At 39.7% G+C, this 14,351-nt stretch overlaps 1 protein-coding gene across 3 annotated transcripts in view; it reads right to left on the bottom strand.

Annotated features, from left to right (window-relative positions):
* Positions 1-14,351, bottom strand: part of Nr4a3 (nuclear receptor subfamily 4 group A member 3) — a 42,441-nt gene that overhangs the window by 3,796 nt on the left and 24,294 nt on the right. For all 3 annotated transcript variants that reach the window (XM_004864935.3, XM_021244549.2, XM_087183611.1), the window contains one exon: positions 14,157-14,335. In XM_004864935.3, the coding sequence (XP_004864992.1) occupies positions 14,157-14,335 (179 nt within the window). The remainder of the gene's footprint in view (positions 1-14,156; positions 14,336-14,351) is intronic.

Genomic DNA, 14,351 nt, shown 5'->3' on the forward strand with positions numbered 1-14,351 from the left:
AAGTGTATTCTTATATTTTCATGTTAACCAGCATTGGGAAGAACCCAACTTTACTGCCCCCCACCCCTGCCTCTCCTTGAAACTCCTATTGACCTATACCTGGCACTCTGTGCAAAATATACAAGTCCTCCTGCTGTGGAGATGAAAAACTCACAGAGAAAAAGAGAAGACCTGGAAGGATGTGGTGCAGACATTTTATAATATATCCACACACAAATGCCACTCATATTTTATAAAACAACATAGAAAAGAATCCCCATGTTAAATATTATAGTCTTTTTGGGGGGGGGGGTACCAGGGATCGAACTCAGGACCTTGTGCTTACAAGGCAGGCGGCGGAACCACTGAGCTAAATCCCCGGCCCATATTATAGTCTATTTTATATGTAAGTTTGAATTGTTTTCCCAAAGTCACAAAGATGCTAAAAGATGGATTTGAATCCTATCTTCCAAGCAGATTCTGTCCTCTTACAAAGTCCTGCTGCATTTCCCAGTGATGAGAAAGGAGCCTGACAGTACAAGACCCTTTGCTTCCCCTCAGCCTTTAGATAATATAGCCTCTTCTCCAAGGGAAGTGCTTGGTCTCAGTTATCTCAAAGTTTTTCTTTCTCCATCTATTTACATGTAAAAATCAATTCTTTGTTGTTGTTTTCTTTTTTGGTACTGGGGATGGAACTCGGGACCTTGCGTTTGTGTAGCAGGCGCCAGAACCACTGAGCTAAATCCCTGGCCCGTAAAAATCAATTCTTGAGAGACACAGATATCTTTAATGGGAAATCAAGGGTTAGTTTCTGATTTCTCCTAGACTTAGTAATTTTAGTTGGAGAAATTTTTGTTATTAATTTCTTTAAATCAAAAGCCAACCAGGAAAATGAAGCCACTATCCAGACATTTTCTTTTTTTCTTCTCCCAAATCTGTATTTTCCCCAGTTTGGTTAGTTGTGTATGACTTGGGCAATTCTTTTGCTCTTCAGAATCATGTCAAAAAAGGGGTTACACTAATAACCTCTCAGGTCCTTTCCAGCCCTGGTGTGTTAAATTATATTAAATTAAAACCATGAAAATTGCTAGCTGCATCTCAGTGGATTCTAATTTGCATGTTGATGCAATATTCCATAGAGAAAGGGGCACTAGGGTTGGAGTTCAAGAGATCCAAATTGCAGTTCTGGTTCTGTCACCTATTAGCCACGTGACTTAACCTCTCTAAGGCTCAATGTCTTCATAGAAAAATGGGGGTTACAGGGCAGTAAATGCACAAGTCTTTGTTATATTTTTCCTGTCTATCTTAAATATTACTTAATGAATTAAAATAAAAGTGTGATTATAACAAAACCCACCTCCGTGGATGGTGGTGAAGCTCAACTATGATGATATTACTTAAAAGCGTTGTGTCAACTGTAGTGTGCTGCACACAAGGACAGGAAGCACCTAAGAATGCCTGATATCCTGCAAGGACCCAGAGTTCGATCCCCGGTACCAAAAAAAAAAAATGCCTGATACTTGGCAAGTGGTTGACAACTGCAAGATCAAACAAAGGCAATAAAGTTCCTTAATTCAAAAGCTTTGCAGTGCATGACTTTGCTTTCCCTGGGAAACTAGTTGCTAATCAGCCCTGGTGCAAACTTTTCCCTTTAGCTTATCTGTACTAAACACAGAGCTTTGTGTTTAGTCTCAGAGGAAGCGCTCAAGAGTGAACTTCAAGAGACATCCTGCCTGCAGTGGTGTTCTGCCTAAAGTTTTATTTCCCCTCCAAAAGCATAAAAGCAGGCTGCAAATTTGGCAATAAATTTCAAGAGCTATAAAATGTTCATAGCCTCTGACCAAGTAATCCCACTCTTGGGAATTTATACAAAGGAAAAATTTGACAGAAAAATAAAACTCTATACATGGAGACATTTGGTGTAGTGTTATCCTTTTACCAACATCTACCACCCAAGGACAAAATTAAACATTGGAAAAAGATAAAGGGTTGAAGAATAGGGGAGCTTCTAGGTAAATAATGGTATGTCCATATAATGGGAGATTCTACAGGCATGGAAAAGGACAAGCATAAAGACTGAAGCAACATGGAAGAATACCCATAACATTAAATGAGGGCTACAATATTAAGTAGTATCTAACCTGTAATTATATCTTTGTAAAAATTATTTCTGCATATAGAAAAGGATGAAAGAAAGCAAAATATGAAAATATTTAAGAGATGATTGGATAAGATTTTTTACTGTCTTATGAAATTTCTAGGTTAGTGCTGTTCTTATAGCAATGTTAAAACAACAAGATGGCAGTTGGTCTTTTGTGAGGCCTTCTAGTAACTGTAACACGATCAAACACCTTTTTGCTAATACTAAGCTCTGTTAATATTGAGATATATCACATCTGATTCATAAGCTAGGGAGAGATGCTTTTCTCAGAATAAAATACCAATCTATTGATTTAAGTTTCCCCTTCCTTTCAGTGCTTCAAGTTACACCAGTATTTGTGATCCCATATTCATTATGGAGGCAAAACTGAGCAATATGGTGGCTGAATTTCCAGAGAGAGAGTTGATTGTGGAACCTAGTAGCCAGACTTTCTCAGGGCCAAACTCACAGAAAGAGGCCTCCGAGTTTTCCTTGCTCTGCAGCCAGTTGTGACGGCTCAATAGCTATGGCAACCATTATTTATTCAGTGAATTCAAGTGGAGATCGATACCTCCTGCCAGCTGGATCAACTCTAGGCCTGGAATTCCTTGAGGAATTCAGAGACACTCCTGTCAGAAGCCAAAGGCACCTCAATCCTTCTTTGTTGTTCTGAACAGCCTCTGGATTTGTGGCCTCTTTGCTTTTCCAAAAGGTTTAAGGTAAAATTCAGTTTCCATGCAAACTACTGCCAGCAGCCAGCAAGACTTTTTGATCACTAGGGAGTCACTAAGAATCTGGGACCACCCCAGTAATTTCAAATTCCTTAGAACCCCAATCGCTGACCTTAAGATGAAGGGACCTCCTTTCTTCTTGCAGCATGGTAACATAGCTGCAGAGCTAATATACAGAGAGTTCATACATTCTGGGGCAAATTAGACAATTGGATTTTCTTCTTTTCTAGGAAATTTTACACAGAATATATTAGTTTAAGATCTTTCTCTACCATTAAAGAAAACAAGCTTGTCAGTATTTCTTGCATTTTGATCTCTATAATATTTATCCTATATTTTGATTCTGATATTTTAACTCAGGTATTACATATTCAAAACTTCAAAGTACAACATGTAGAAATGGTAATAATTTATGTGTCATAATCACTGCAAACATAAATTGGAAGGGATTGATCATTTAAATTCCCATTTAACAGAATAATCTCCACCACAAATTCCCATCTAACAGAATAATCTCCACTACAAGATACCACAAAGAGAGTGTCAAATACCAGATGGACTGGAAGTTCCTTTACTTCAACCTGACACTAGAAATGTATCTAACAGAACTTTATATAAGAGATGATAGAAAAATATGATGAAAAATTACAATAAAATACATATTACCAAGGGGCCGGGGATTTAGCTCAGTGGTGCTGTTGCCTGCCTCGCAAGCACAAGGTCCTGAGTTCGATCCCAGGTATCAAAAAAAAATACACATTACCATTAATCCCCCTCAAAACACTCCCCCTTGCTTGGAATACACTTACCCTATCATTATTGCCACTTTCTAAAGCAGTTCTGGAAGAACCCTTTCATGTCTTTATGAGCTGTGATCAAAAATACAGTGAATGCTCCTGTCAAGTACCACTGAACACAGAAAGGCAGGCTTCTGAAAACATGACAGTGTGTCCTCATCCACCTTATTCACTGGATCTGCCACTATGTAAATTCTGGTTCTTCCTCAAAGGCAAAATGACCTCGAAAGGTAAACATTTTGAATTAATGCAGGACATCAAGAGGACATGACAGGACATGACTGTGCAACTAAAGACACTCACGAAAAAGGACTTCCAGAACTGCTTCAGAAGGTGCTAAGAATGATGGGATAAGGGTGTTCAAAGAGAGAGGAGTATTTTGAGGAGGACTAATGGCAATTCATCTTTGATTATAATACTTAAAAAAAAATTTAAACACACCATATTTTTCAGTAATACCTCATATTTTACTCTTTTACTTGGATTATCTTACCCTCACAACAACCCTGTAAATTAGGCAGGACAAAGATTATCTTTAATTAATAGTTATGAAAACTAAGACTCAAACATTTAAGTGACTTGGCTAGGGTCAAAAGTAGCAAGTGGCTAATCTCTTTCATGCCAAGTCCAGATACTTCCATTATACTACGATATGCTGCCTCCTACTTTGAATACCTCTAGTTGTTAGAAAGTTTCTCCTCATCCAGAGATGAACAAGCCTCCCTAACCTTCCTACTTTTAGTGTACCTAATTAACTAGTGAATTAATTACTTCTTTGAACAAATATTTATGGAGTAAATTCTATTCTATGGAAAGCAATGTTATAGCTACTGGTCTTAGAGCAGCAGAGAAAACAGGCAACTGATGCTGATCTGTGTGTGGAGTTAACACCTAAAGACACAGCTGGATCCTGTGCATTTTACTCTCCATGCCAGACATCTCTGTTGAGAGAGAGGATAGGAGGCAGGGTTAAGGGGAAGGGATAAAATGGGGGGAAGCTGACTGAATGAAATAATAGAGTCATTTAGGTCTGTGTTCATGTTTTCCCATCTTCTGCTGGTTACGGTCTACTTATGCTTTCAATCTCAGATCAAATATTTCTTCACGGAAGCTTCCCTCTTTGCCCCTAGTTTATGTCACATTCTCTGTTCCTTCCCATCACAGGACATAATAGTTTGGGATCAGATATTTATGTAACAATTGTCTCTTTCAGTAGGTGTAAGCTGCATGGGGACATGGACTGTATTTGCTCATTGCTGTATCTCCAGCCTGAAACCTAGTACATACATGACACTCAATAAATAGCTGTTAAATGAATATACAGATGGAGAATAAAGGATATGTAAAGTGATTAAATGATTACAGGTGCAAATAAACATGTTGCAGGTTATTAAGAAGCTTACAATAGTAAATAACATTATAAACTCAAAACCTACCATATCTGAATCTTTAAAAACAGATTTCCTGGCTGTATATCCATGCTCTATCACTTATTAGCTGGGTGACTTTGGGTCTATTTCTACATTTGTAAAACAAGGTTAATAATGGTAGTTTCTTTGCAGATTGTTATGAAAATTAAATGAATTATCACATGTATTTGTATGTGGAATAATGCCTAGCATATAGTAAACATGTAATATATGTGTGCAAATATCTCCTATGCTTAAAACTTATTACCTTTCTTTCCAAATCAGCCATATCTGAGTTGTGTATTAGTGTTATCACAATCTTTACTACCCCTCATAATAATCTCTATCAATTCCTTCCCCATAGCCCATCTATCCCAAGAACTTTAGTTATTATCTCTGCGATTTTTCCCTGCAATCTATCTCCTCTTTTTAGTACCACTGCCTCTGGACTAGATATTCAATATCTGCTGCCTAGATTGTTGTAATAACTCTTAACTGGTCTCCTTGCTTCCTGTCTCTGCTGTAATTCATCCCAAGTACTTCCAAGTTTATTTACTGATTAAACAACATTAAACAAAACAACATGTCAATCCCTTGGTATAGGGTCTGGCACTAGATGTTTTTAAGTGATAGTTATTATTAATTTCAGAGAATCTCAATTACCAATAGGTTTCCTTATTCCTTGCTACTAGGGGGATGGTCCCCAAACCAGCAAGATCAACATAACAAGAAGCTTGTGAGACAGGCAGAATCTGAGGTGCCACCCCAGATTCACCTACTCAAAATCTGTAATTTAACAAGATGCCTAGTGTACACATGACTACAGGAGAAGACTTGCTCTAGTCAATCCTAGTCCCCAGAAGATACTTGATTCAGTCAATATGTAGAGCTTATCTAGTCTCTGTTTGCAAACCTTACTCCCTAAGGCAGGAACTCACTCCCTAAGGCAGCTTATTCCAATTTCAAATAGTTCTGTCCAGGAGAACTCATTCCTCAAGGGAGCTTATTCCAATTTCAAACAGTTCTTAGTTTCTTCTATTGAGCTAAATTTTGCCATCTGATAGCTTCCACTTCTGCCTCATGGGCCTTTGAGAAATATTAAATTTTCTTCCTGATGGTGGGACCAGGAGATGAGAAAAGGGATGGAGAGGAGGTATCAGGAGGCCGCTCAAGGAAAAGCAACCTCTCTTTTTGAGCAAGTCTCAGAGCACAGGCTAATTCAGAGATGAGGCTTCAGCTCCTGCCAAGGGGAAGGGGAGGCTGGCTCCTCCACAGAGGTGTTTGTAGCTGAAACACCAACCAACAAATAGGATTTCCTCCTCTGAGTGACACTTCTTTCTCTAGGAAGTCAAGTCATTGTTGCTTCTCACATTATTTATAACATCCTTTTCCAATGGGCAGTTCCAGACACAGTGAACCTGAGCTGGTCAGAATGCCTCATGTCAGTGGGCAGCCTGTGTTGAGGTATCATAGTGCTTTTCAGTCTGTCTGTCTTTGAGTAGGTGTCTGTCCTCTCCCACAAGAGGACAGACTCTTAAAAGATAAGAAATTGTGTGTCTGGTACATAGCACATGCTCACAAAATATTTACTGAATTAATTTGAATTGAAATAAGGCAATTCTCTAGCAAAAGGAATTCTAGGCAACAGAAAAATGGCAGAGGGTATCACAATCCCCAATGTGAAACTATACTACAAAGCCACTGTGATAAAAACAGCATGGTACTGGCAAAGAAACAGACCCAAGGATCAGTGGAATAGACTAGAAGATACAGAAACAACTCCAGACATACTCAGCTACCTCATCTTTGACAAAGGAGCCAAACATCCTCACTGGAGGAAAGATAGCCTCTTTAATAAATGGTGTTGGAAAAACTGGATTTCAACCTACCAAAGATCAAAACTAGACCCATATCTATCAACATGCACTAAACTAAGATCAAAGTGGAGTAAAGATCCAACTACTAAACTTGCTGGAAGGTAAGTTAGAACTCTTGAAGACATTGGTGTAGGAAAAGACTTTATGAACAAAACCCCAGTAGCACAGGAACTAGAACAGAGAATCAATAACTGGGATCTCATCTTATTAAAAAGCTTCCGCAATGCAAGAGAAACCACCAACAGAGCTAAGAGACAACCTACAATGTGGGAAAAAAATGTTAGCAGCTGTACCTCAGACAAAGGACTACTATCCAGAATATATAAAGAACTTAAAAAAATCAGACCCCCCCAAATTTAAAGACACAACTCAAAAGTGAGCATCTGAAATGAATAGACATTTCTCAAACATCTAAAAGCAGCAAATAAACATGAAAAAAGGTTCAACATCACTGGTCATTCAAGAGATGCAGATGAAAACAACACTGAGATTCCACCTCACCCCAGAAAGAATAGCTGCTCTCAAGAAATCAATCAGTAACAAATGTTGGCAGCATTGTGGGGAGAAAGGAACCTTTCTCCGTTGTTGGTGGGAGTGCAGAGTAGTGCAGCCACTGTGGAAATCAGTATGGCGATACCTCAAAGAACTAGGTCTAGAGGTCCCATTCAACCCAGCTATTCCTCTGCTGGGTATCTTCCCAAAAGAATTAAAAGAGTCATGCCACAGCGATATATGTGCACCCATGTTTATAGCGGCAGAGTTTGTAATAGCTAAAGCTTGGAAACAGCCCAAATGCCCATCAACTGAAGACTGGATGAAGAAAATGTGTTTTTTTTAATAAAATGGAGTATTACTTAGCCATAAAGAATGAGAAACTAGAAACATTCATAGCTAAATGGATGCACATTGAGGCCATACTCTAAAGTGAAATAAATAGGACACACATGTATAAATACCAAATAGTTTCTCTGGTGTGAGAAACTGAAAGTGTAAATAAGGATTAAAATGAATAATTGATAAGGTGAAATAGAAAGAAAAGGTACAAAGGGGTAGGGGAAGTGGCAGGGGTAGGGGAAAGGAAAGAAGGGAAAGGAAAAATTATGAGAAAAGGAAAAAATGGAAACAGGGAAGGATGTAATAGGGAAGGATGTAATTGTAAATAGGGAAGGATGGAGGGGGTTGAAGGAAGGGCAGGGAATGGGGAAAAAATAAGAAGCAAGATACATCATGTAAAGGTACAAGTTCCCAATGATAAATGTAAACGTATTGTATACCTAAAATGTACCAATAAAATAAGGAAAAAAAAGAAGACAATTCTCAAGAATTCAGGCTATTTTCTAACAGCAGTGGTAGCCTAATAATAATTAATTTGGATTTTCCTAACTTGGGAGACTTTCTGATACAGTTAACTCATTCATTCAACTAATATTTGCCATATGCCAGATACTTTCAAAAAGATACATACGACTCTCCCTGCCCTTAGATTCTTTGAGTGCCAATGTATACCTCAAATTTCTAGAATGAGCATTAATAATTTTTTTTTTGGTACCAGGGATCGAGCTTGGGTCCTTGCACTTGTGAGGCAGGTGGCAGAACCACTGAGCTAAATCCCCAGCCCTGAGCTTTAATACATTTTATCAGATTGATTTGAATTGAATGATGAAACACATGGCACCACAGAAAATTGACAGGGAAAAATGTTCACAATACATTTGAGGAATAGATTGCAAGACTATATATACACTGCAACCACAGTTTTGTCTAAAGAAAAAGAAATGTATGTATCTCTGAATATGAGAAGATTAAATGAAAATAAACCAAGACAGAAATCCCTTAGTTGTATATGTACAATAATAGAGAAGCATGAAAATGTTTATGGATACTTAGGAGCACAGCTAGCTCTCCCTGGAAGTATGTAAGAAAAGTAAGAGTTAGCCATGGTATTTTTGTTATAGCAGCCTACATAGACTAAGGCATTATTCCTGTCATAAATGAGAAAACTGATATTCAGAGAGGGAGAGAGAAATGAATTGCCCAACATTGTATACCTCAGAAGTGGCTTAGTAAAAGGTTGAACTCAGAACTTTAATATCCAAATCCTAAAACCACCCACCTCTTTTTCAAACTATATTATCCAGCCAAATTTTAAATGTAGTTTTCCTTGAAATGTTGCTGATGGCTATATTTGATCCAAAAACAGAGTAACCAGGTAACCATTTAGAGTGAGCAAGAGAGGTCTGGAAAGACAGGTGGTGGAGGGCGTGGCAGGATCAGCCACCTGTCTGGTCTTGACATGTCACTGTTTCACTGCTTTCTGCACCTGGTTCTGCCTTCCTTCCTCCTCTTCAGTTTTAGAGGTCATGTTCCAATACGATCAGAAAAAATACAGATAGAAGAGAAAGAAGTTATTGTCTCACCTGACAGGAGACCTGAGTATGGAAAAGAAAGCCATGGGGGACATTCTTAGAGTGTAGTGATTTGCAAAATGGCATTTGGGCATTGAAGATTTCCTCTGTCATCTGGTCCAAAATGATCCTTCCATTCCTACTGCCCCTATTATTATATGGGAAGTGCATTTTACAGTATCCAGAAGTTAGGTCATAATAGCAGGCCATAAAGTAAACATCTCATAGTTGTTTCCCTGAAAATCCTCTAAATTTCCCCAAAGCACAGGACATGTTCTCAGATTTCACCATCAGAGGCAGTGAAATTGTGACCCATAGTGTATTCATATCTGCTCGCTCATGCTTGATTGAGAACATATGGACACTGAGTGTAATAGCCTATACCCTTATAATTTTTCTCTTCTTTCTACAGAGATCATATATGTGATTTAGCACATGTGTAACTAAACTCCACCATGCATGGTTTTTCCCCCAAATTCACTGAGATATTCCACTGCCATACCCTTGCCTTCTAGTTTTCGTTAGCCAGAATTTTCTTTATATCTTCTGTCTAGATGCCACTTCCTTGAGAAGTCATTCATGACCCCTCCACCTTCTCTCACCCCAAAAATGTTGGTGATTATCTGGAGTTCCCTTACACAGAACTGGTTCTTTTTAAGGGCTTGAGCACTGACCACCATACAATGAACTCACTGTATCATAACCATTCACGATTTCTGGGGAGACTGTACATTTTCTGACAGCAAAATTCCATCAGCTTGGCTCACCTTCTCATTACTGGTGACTGTCACAGTGTTTGGCATGTATAAACCTTCAAGTTATTTAATGAATAGATATTTATAAGATGGTAATTCCACCCTACTGTCTGTTTGGAGGGCTTATTTATCAAACACAATTAACTGCAACCAGTCACCAATACACTGGTATCTGACCAGAAGCAAAGAATTTTCATTATTCCAGGGATGCAGCACTGGCAAAAGGCAATGGTTAGTTCTGACAAACCGAGGGCCTAAAAAACATTTGAAAACCACAACTACGGGGAACTCCCTTATGACTGTAGGAAGGGAGAGTGACCTGAAAGAAACCATTTCCTGCCCCACCTTGCCACCTAGTTTTTCATAAAGGGGCCTAGACAGAAGAGAAGGAGGAAAGAATAGAATTGGGGCAGGGGTATGATTATGTAAACCATCAATACTATCCAGGTTCTTAACAGTTTTCCTGGAAGCCAGACTACTTAAACTTCTAAGACTTTATTTTCCTTTCATGAGTTCTTCTCTAGTTTAAGAACAAATATTTGAAGATGAATATTCTAATACCAATGGCTCAGCTGATATTCCAAATTATTCTTTATGATGATGGAGCTTATTCAGAAGTCAAGATTCTACTCACAGCACTTAGGGAGGCTGAGGAAGGAGGATTGCAAGTTTGAGTCCCACCTGGGCAACTTAGCAAAAACCTATTTCAAAAAAAAAATAATAATAATAATAAGGGGCTGGGGATGTAGCTCAATGGTAGAGCATTCCTGAGTTTGATCCCCAATATTGAATTTAAAAAAAAAAAGAAGAAAAAGTCAAGATTCATGGAAGCCAACATTTCAAATGAAAGTTAATAATCACAACAATGTGCACTGCTTCCCAGGCATCCCCTCTTCTGCCATTTCCTGATGCTTTCATGCATCTCAAACTCCTCCAGGCCAGAAAGGAGAACAGAGGGCTTATTCTCCTTTGGGCTATAACCGCAGCACCCATAACAGCTGCTCTGCACAGGCTGGCAGAAGTGAGGGGAGCAACTGGAGTTGCCCTGAGGGAGAGGCCCAAAGCCACCACCACGAAGCACTGGGGCTCCTGTCAGTGTAACTTAATTACATTTATTCAAGCTTCTCTCTCAACTGTACAAGGAAATAGTCACTGAACATACTGCGTTCTAAGGCTACCACCTCTTTCCTCATGGCATGGAGTTTGATTCTGGACCAGCCAGGGCTTCCAAGGAGAAAGGGCAGACATGTGCTAATTTGAGAGAGCAATGTCACCATCACTCCAAGGAAGAATGTAAGTGGACTGAGTGACTATCCTGAATCCAGTCTGGCCACATCACAAACCCAACTTTCCATAATCCACTCTGAAATTGATATTGTTCTCATTTTGTGGATGGGAAAATGGAAGATCAGAGAAACAAAATGCATTAGTCAACACTACATAGTCATTAAAATGGCACCCCAGATTAACGAAGGATGCTGGATTCCAAAGCCCATGGTATTTCTGCCATGCTAAACTGCCTCCTCCCCGACAAGTCTTCAAACAAATGGGCAACAGGCTGAGCTATAACCACAGAGCACAGAACAAATGGGATCCGGAGACTGGCACCACCCTACCCCTAATTCCTACTCTGTCCTGTCTGTGTTGAATTGCTGATCTCTCCAGGTTGAGACTGCCTGGCATCCACATGACCTAGTCTCTCAGTAGGTGTTCATTAGTTTCCATTTAAAGTGTAAAAATAAACAAACAAACAAATAAATAAAGCAGGCCTTTGGGGCAGGCCCTCCCCCTAAGCCACAGCTCCCACATTGTGTTGTCTCCTTCCTGCCCTAATTTGTGCTGAAACTAGCTGTCAGGGTAGCTCTTCCTAAATTGAAAGCTTAGCTATCCTGCTCCTCTGTTTGGAACCTTCTGTGGCTCCCCAAGGCTCTCAAGACAAATTCTAGGTGTTTCATCTAGGTGTGCAAGGTTCTTCATGCCCTGTCCCACCTTTACTCATCAGCCCAGTGGTATCTTCCATTACTCTTTTAGTTGTCTCCTTCCTGAAATTTATGACAGCTGCATTTTCAATAGCTTTGGCAAATTTTTATTTATGCTGCAATACTCCTTCCATGGAGCCTCTGCTCTATTTCAAGGAGCAGCTCCTGTAATCCCCTCTGAGAAGACCTGTGGCACCTGCAGTATCTTGGTGGTTTGTACCCACTCCCACATCTCTACCATGGCACTTGACACCCTACACCACATGCATGGCTTGTGTGTTGTCTCCTGCAGGGATTATGACATACAGCGTAGTATGTACTGATTAAGTAGACTTCATATCCATTTCCATAGAGAAGTGGCAACAGACTGGTTTTGCCTGCAGAAAGCCAAAGATAGCTCTAGTTTATTTTGGTACCAGGGATCGAACTTGGGACCTTGCGCTTTTGAGGCAGGAGGTGGAACCACTGAGGTAAATCGCCAGCCCATAGCTCTAGTTTTTTTCAAATATTAAAAATGGATTAAATTCCATACTTTCCTATTTTGAATGTCTAACTTTCTTAGGAAGAGCTGAATGGTTGTGAAATTGAGTTGAATAGGGGCTGGACATTTAGCTCAGTGGTTCCACCGCCTGCCTCGCAAGCGCAAGGACCTGAGTTTGATCCCTGGTACCAAAAAAAAAAAAAAAAAAAGAAATTGAGCTGAATAGTTTTAATGCAAAGGTGGCTTTTGAGCCATTTTTATTACAATCCTGGTAGGGTGATATCTTGTGCTTTAAATGTGCTTACCTTCTTCAGGTGCTCTAGTATGCCATCTGCAAGCCCTCTAAGTGGAATCCATACCCTTTGAAGCTGCTTTTGGTTTTTGTTTTATTAATGGCTCTCTTGGGAGTCTGGGGCAGCCCAATAAAAAGAGGTGAGTCCTCATCCAGAGTCAAGACCAGGAGGAAGTCAGGCTCCATTGGTACAAGCTAATGTCTGACTCCTAATTTCAGCACATACTACTTATTTTGCTTTGCATTTATGTAAATAGTCAAATGATGAACCACCCCAGCCTTGGAAAGTACAAAGACACATTTTATTTTAGCTCACAGGAAATACTTCAAGAAGATGCATATATCTTTGGGGAAACCAAAGTACAGCTCTGATGCATCTGAAAGAAGGGGGCATCTGTGCCAGAGGATGCTCTCAGGCCTCTGGAAACTCACTGCCTACCTGAATACCATTTCCTCCAGCCAAGAGCATATCAACTCTGAACTTTACCCTCAGCACAACTGCCTGGCCTGTTCTTGGATCTGACCAAAAAAGACAGGGATGGGCCCAGATCTGGTTAGCTTCTCTGAAGTGCTCAGCTCCTGTCACTGATCAAGGCAGACTAGACAGGAAGAAATCCAACAAGAAACTGCAAGAGTGTGAAGGGCAGAGAGAACTGCAGGTAGGCTGGGAAGTGATGGCCAGTGTTCCCTCTCCTGCCACCCCCCATTCTTTATTTTCCAAAAGATAGGAAGGAAGAGACATTTAGAGGGAGAGTAGAATAATATAGAAAGTCATTCAGTTTTATGCTTCTAGTTCTTTTAAAAACTGTTGAGTTGAGCCATTTTTGCTTTTTACTACTATCAATTTTCCTTTGTCCTCTCCCAATCAAAGTTAATAAATCAAATTGTCTTTTATATGTCTATAGTTCTTTGGCTTTGAGTCACTATATAAGGACTAGGGAAGGGAGTCTTGCCACCTCTACCCCACAGGAATGTGTGGTTAAGGTAATATTCCATGGAAACCCTTTGTAAAAATAACCCTGAAACAGCCACTCCAACTGTCAACAGAGGTTGGATAGAAAGTTAGATTTTTATACAGTAGGTTTGCTGACAATGATAACTAAAGAGACTAAAATCCTATTTTCTAGAAGTTTGTGACAACAAGTTGTAGATGTATGTCTCCTTGCTTGAATTAAGTTTTACAGATTTCAGAAAAGTGGCAGTCATTTTCCTAATTTTCTAGTGTGACCGTCAAGGCCAAAATACACCTTGACACAGGATAGGAGAGAAAGAGGATGTGATCACTTTGCGTTTCAGCAAGGTGGCGCTCACCTGTGATCATGCTCAGTGCTGATAGGCAGGCTAAGGCTTGGATATCAAGGTTCAGGCTCTGCAAATTTAAGGAAAAGTCTTTAATGGAGTCGAGCCACTCCCCAAATCCACGAAGGCACTGAAGTCGATGCAGGACAAGTCCATTGCAGAACACAAACTTATCTTCAGCAGTGTTTGACCTGCAAGTAGAGGAGG

This window comes from Heterocephalus glaber, unplaced genomic scaffold (genome assembly GCF_053883595.1).
Source record: "Heterocephalus glaber isolate CG9 unplaced genomic scaffold, H.glaber_assembly_v1.0 deba00001481, whole genome shotgun sequence".
Lineage (NCBI taxonomy): Eukaryota > Metazoa > Chordata > Mammalia > Rodentia > Bathyergidae > Heterocephalus > Heterocephalus glaber.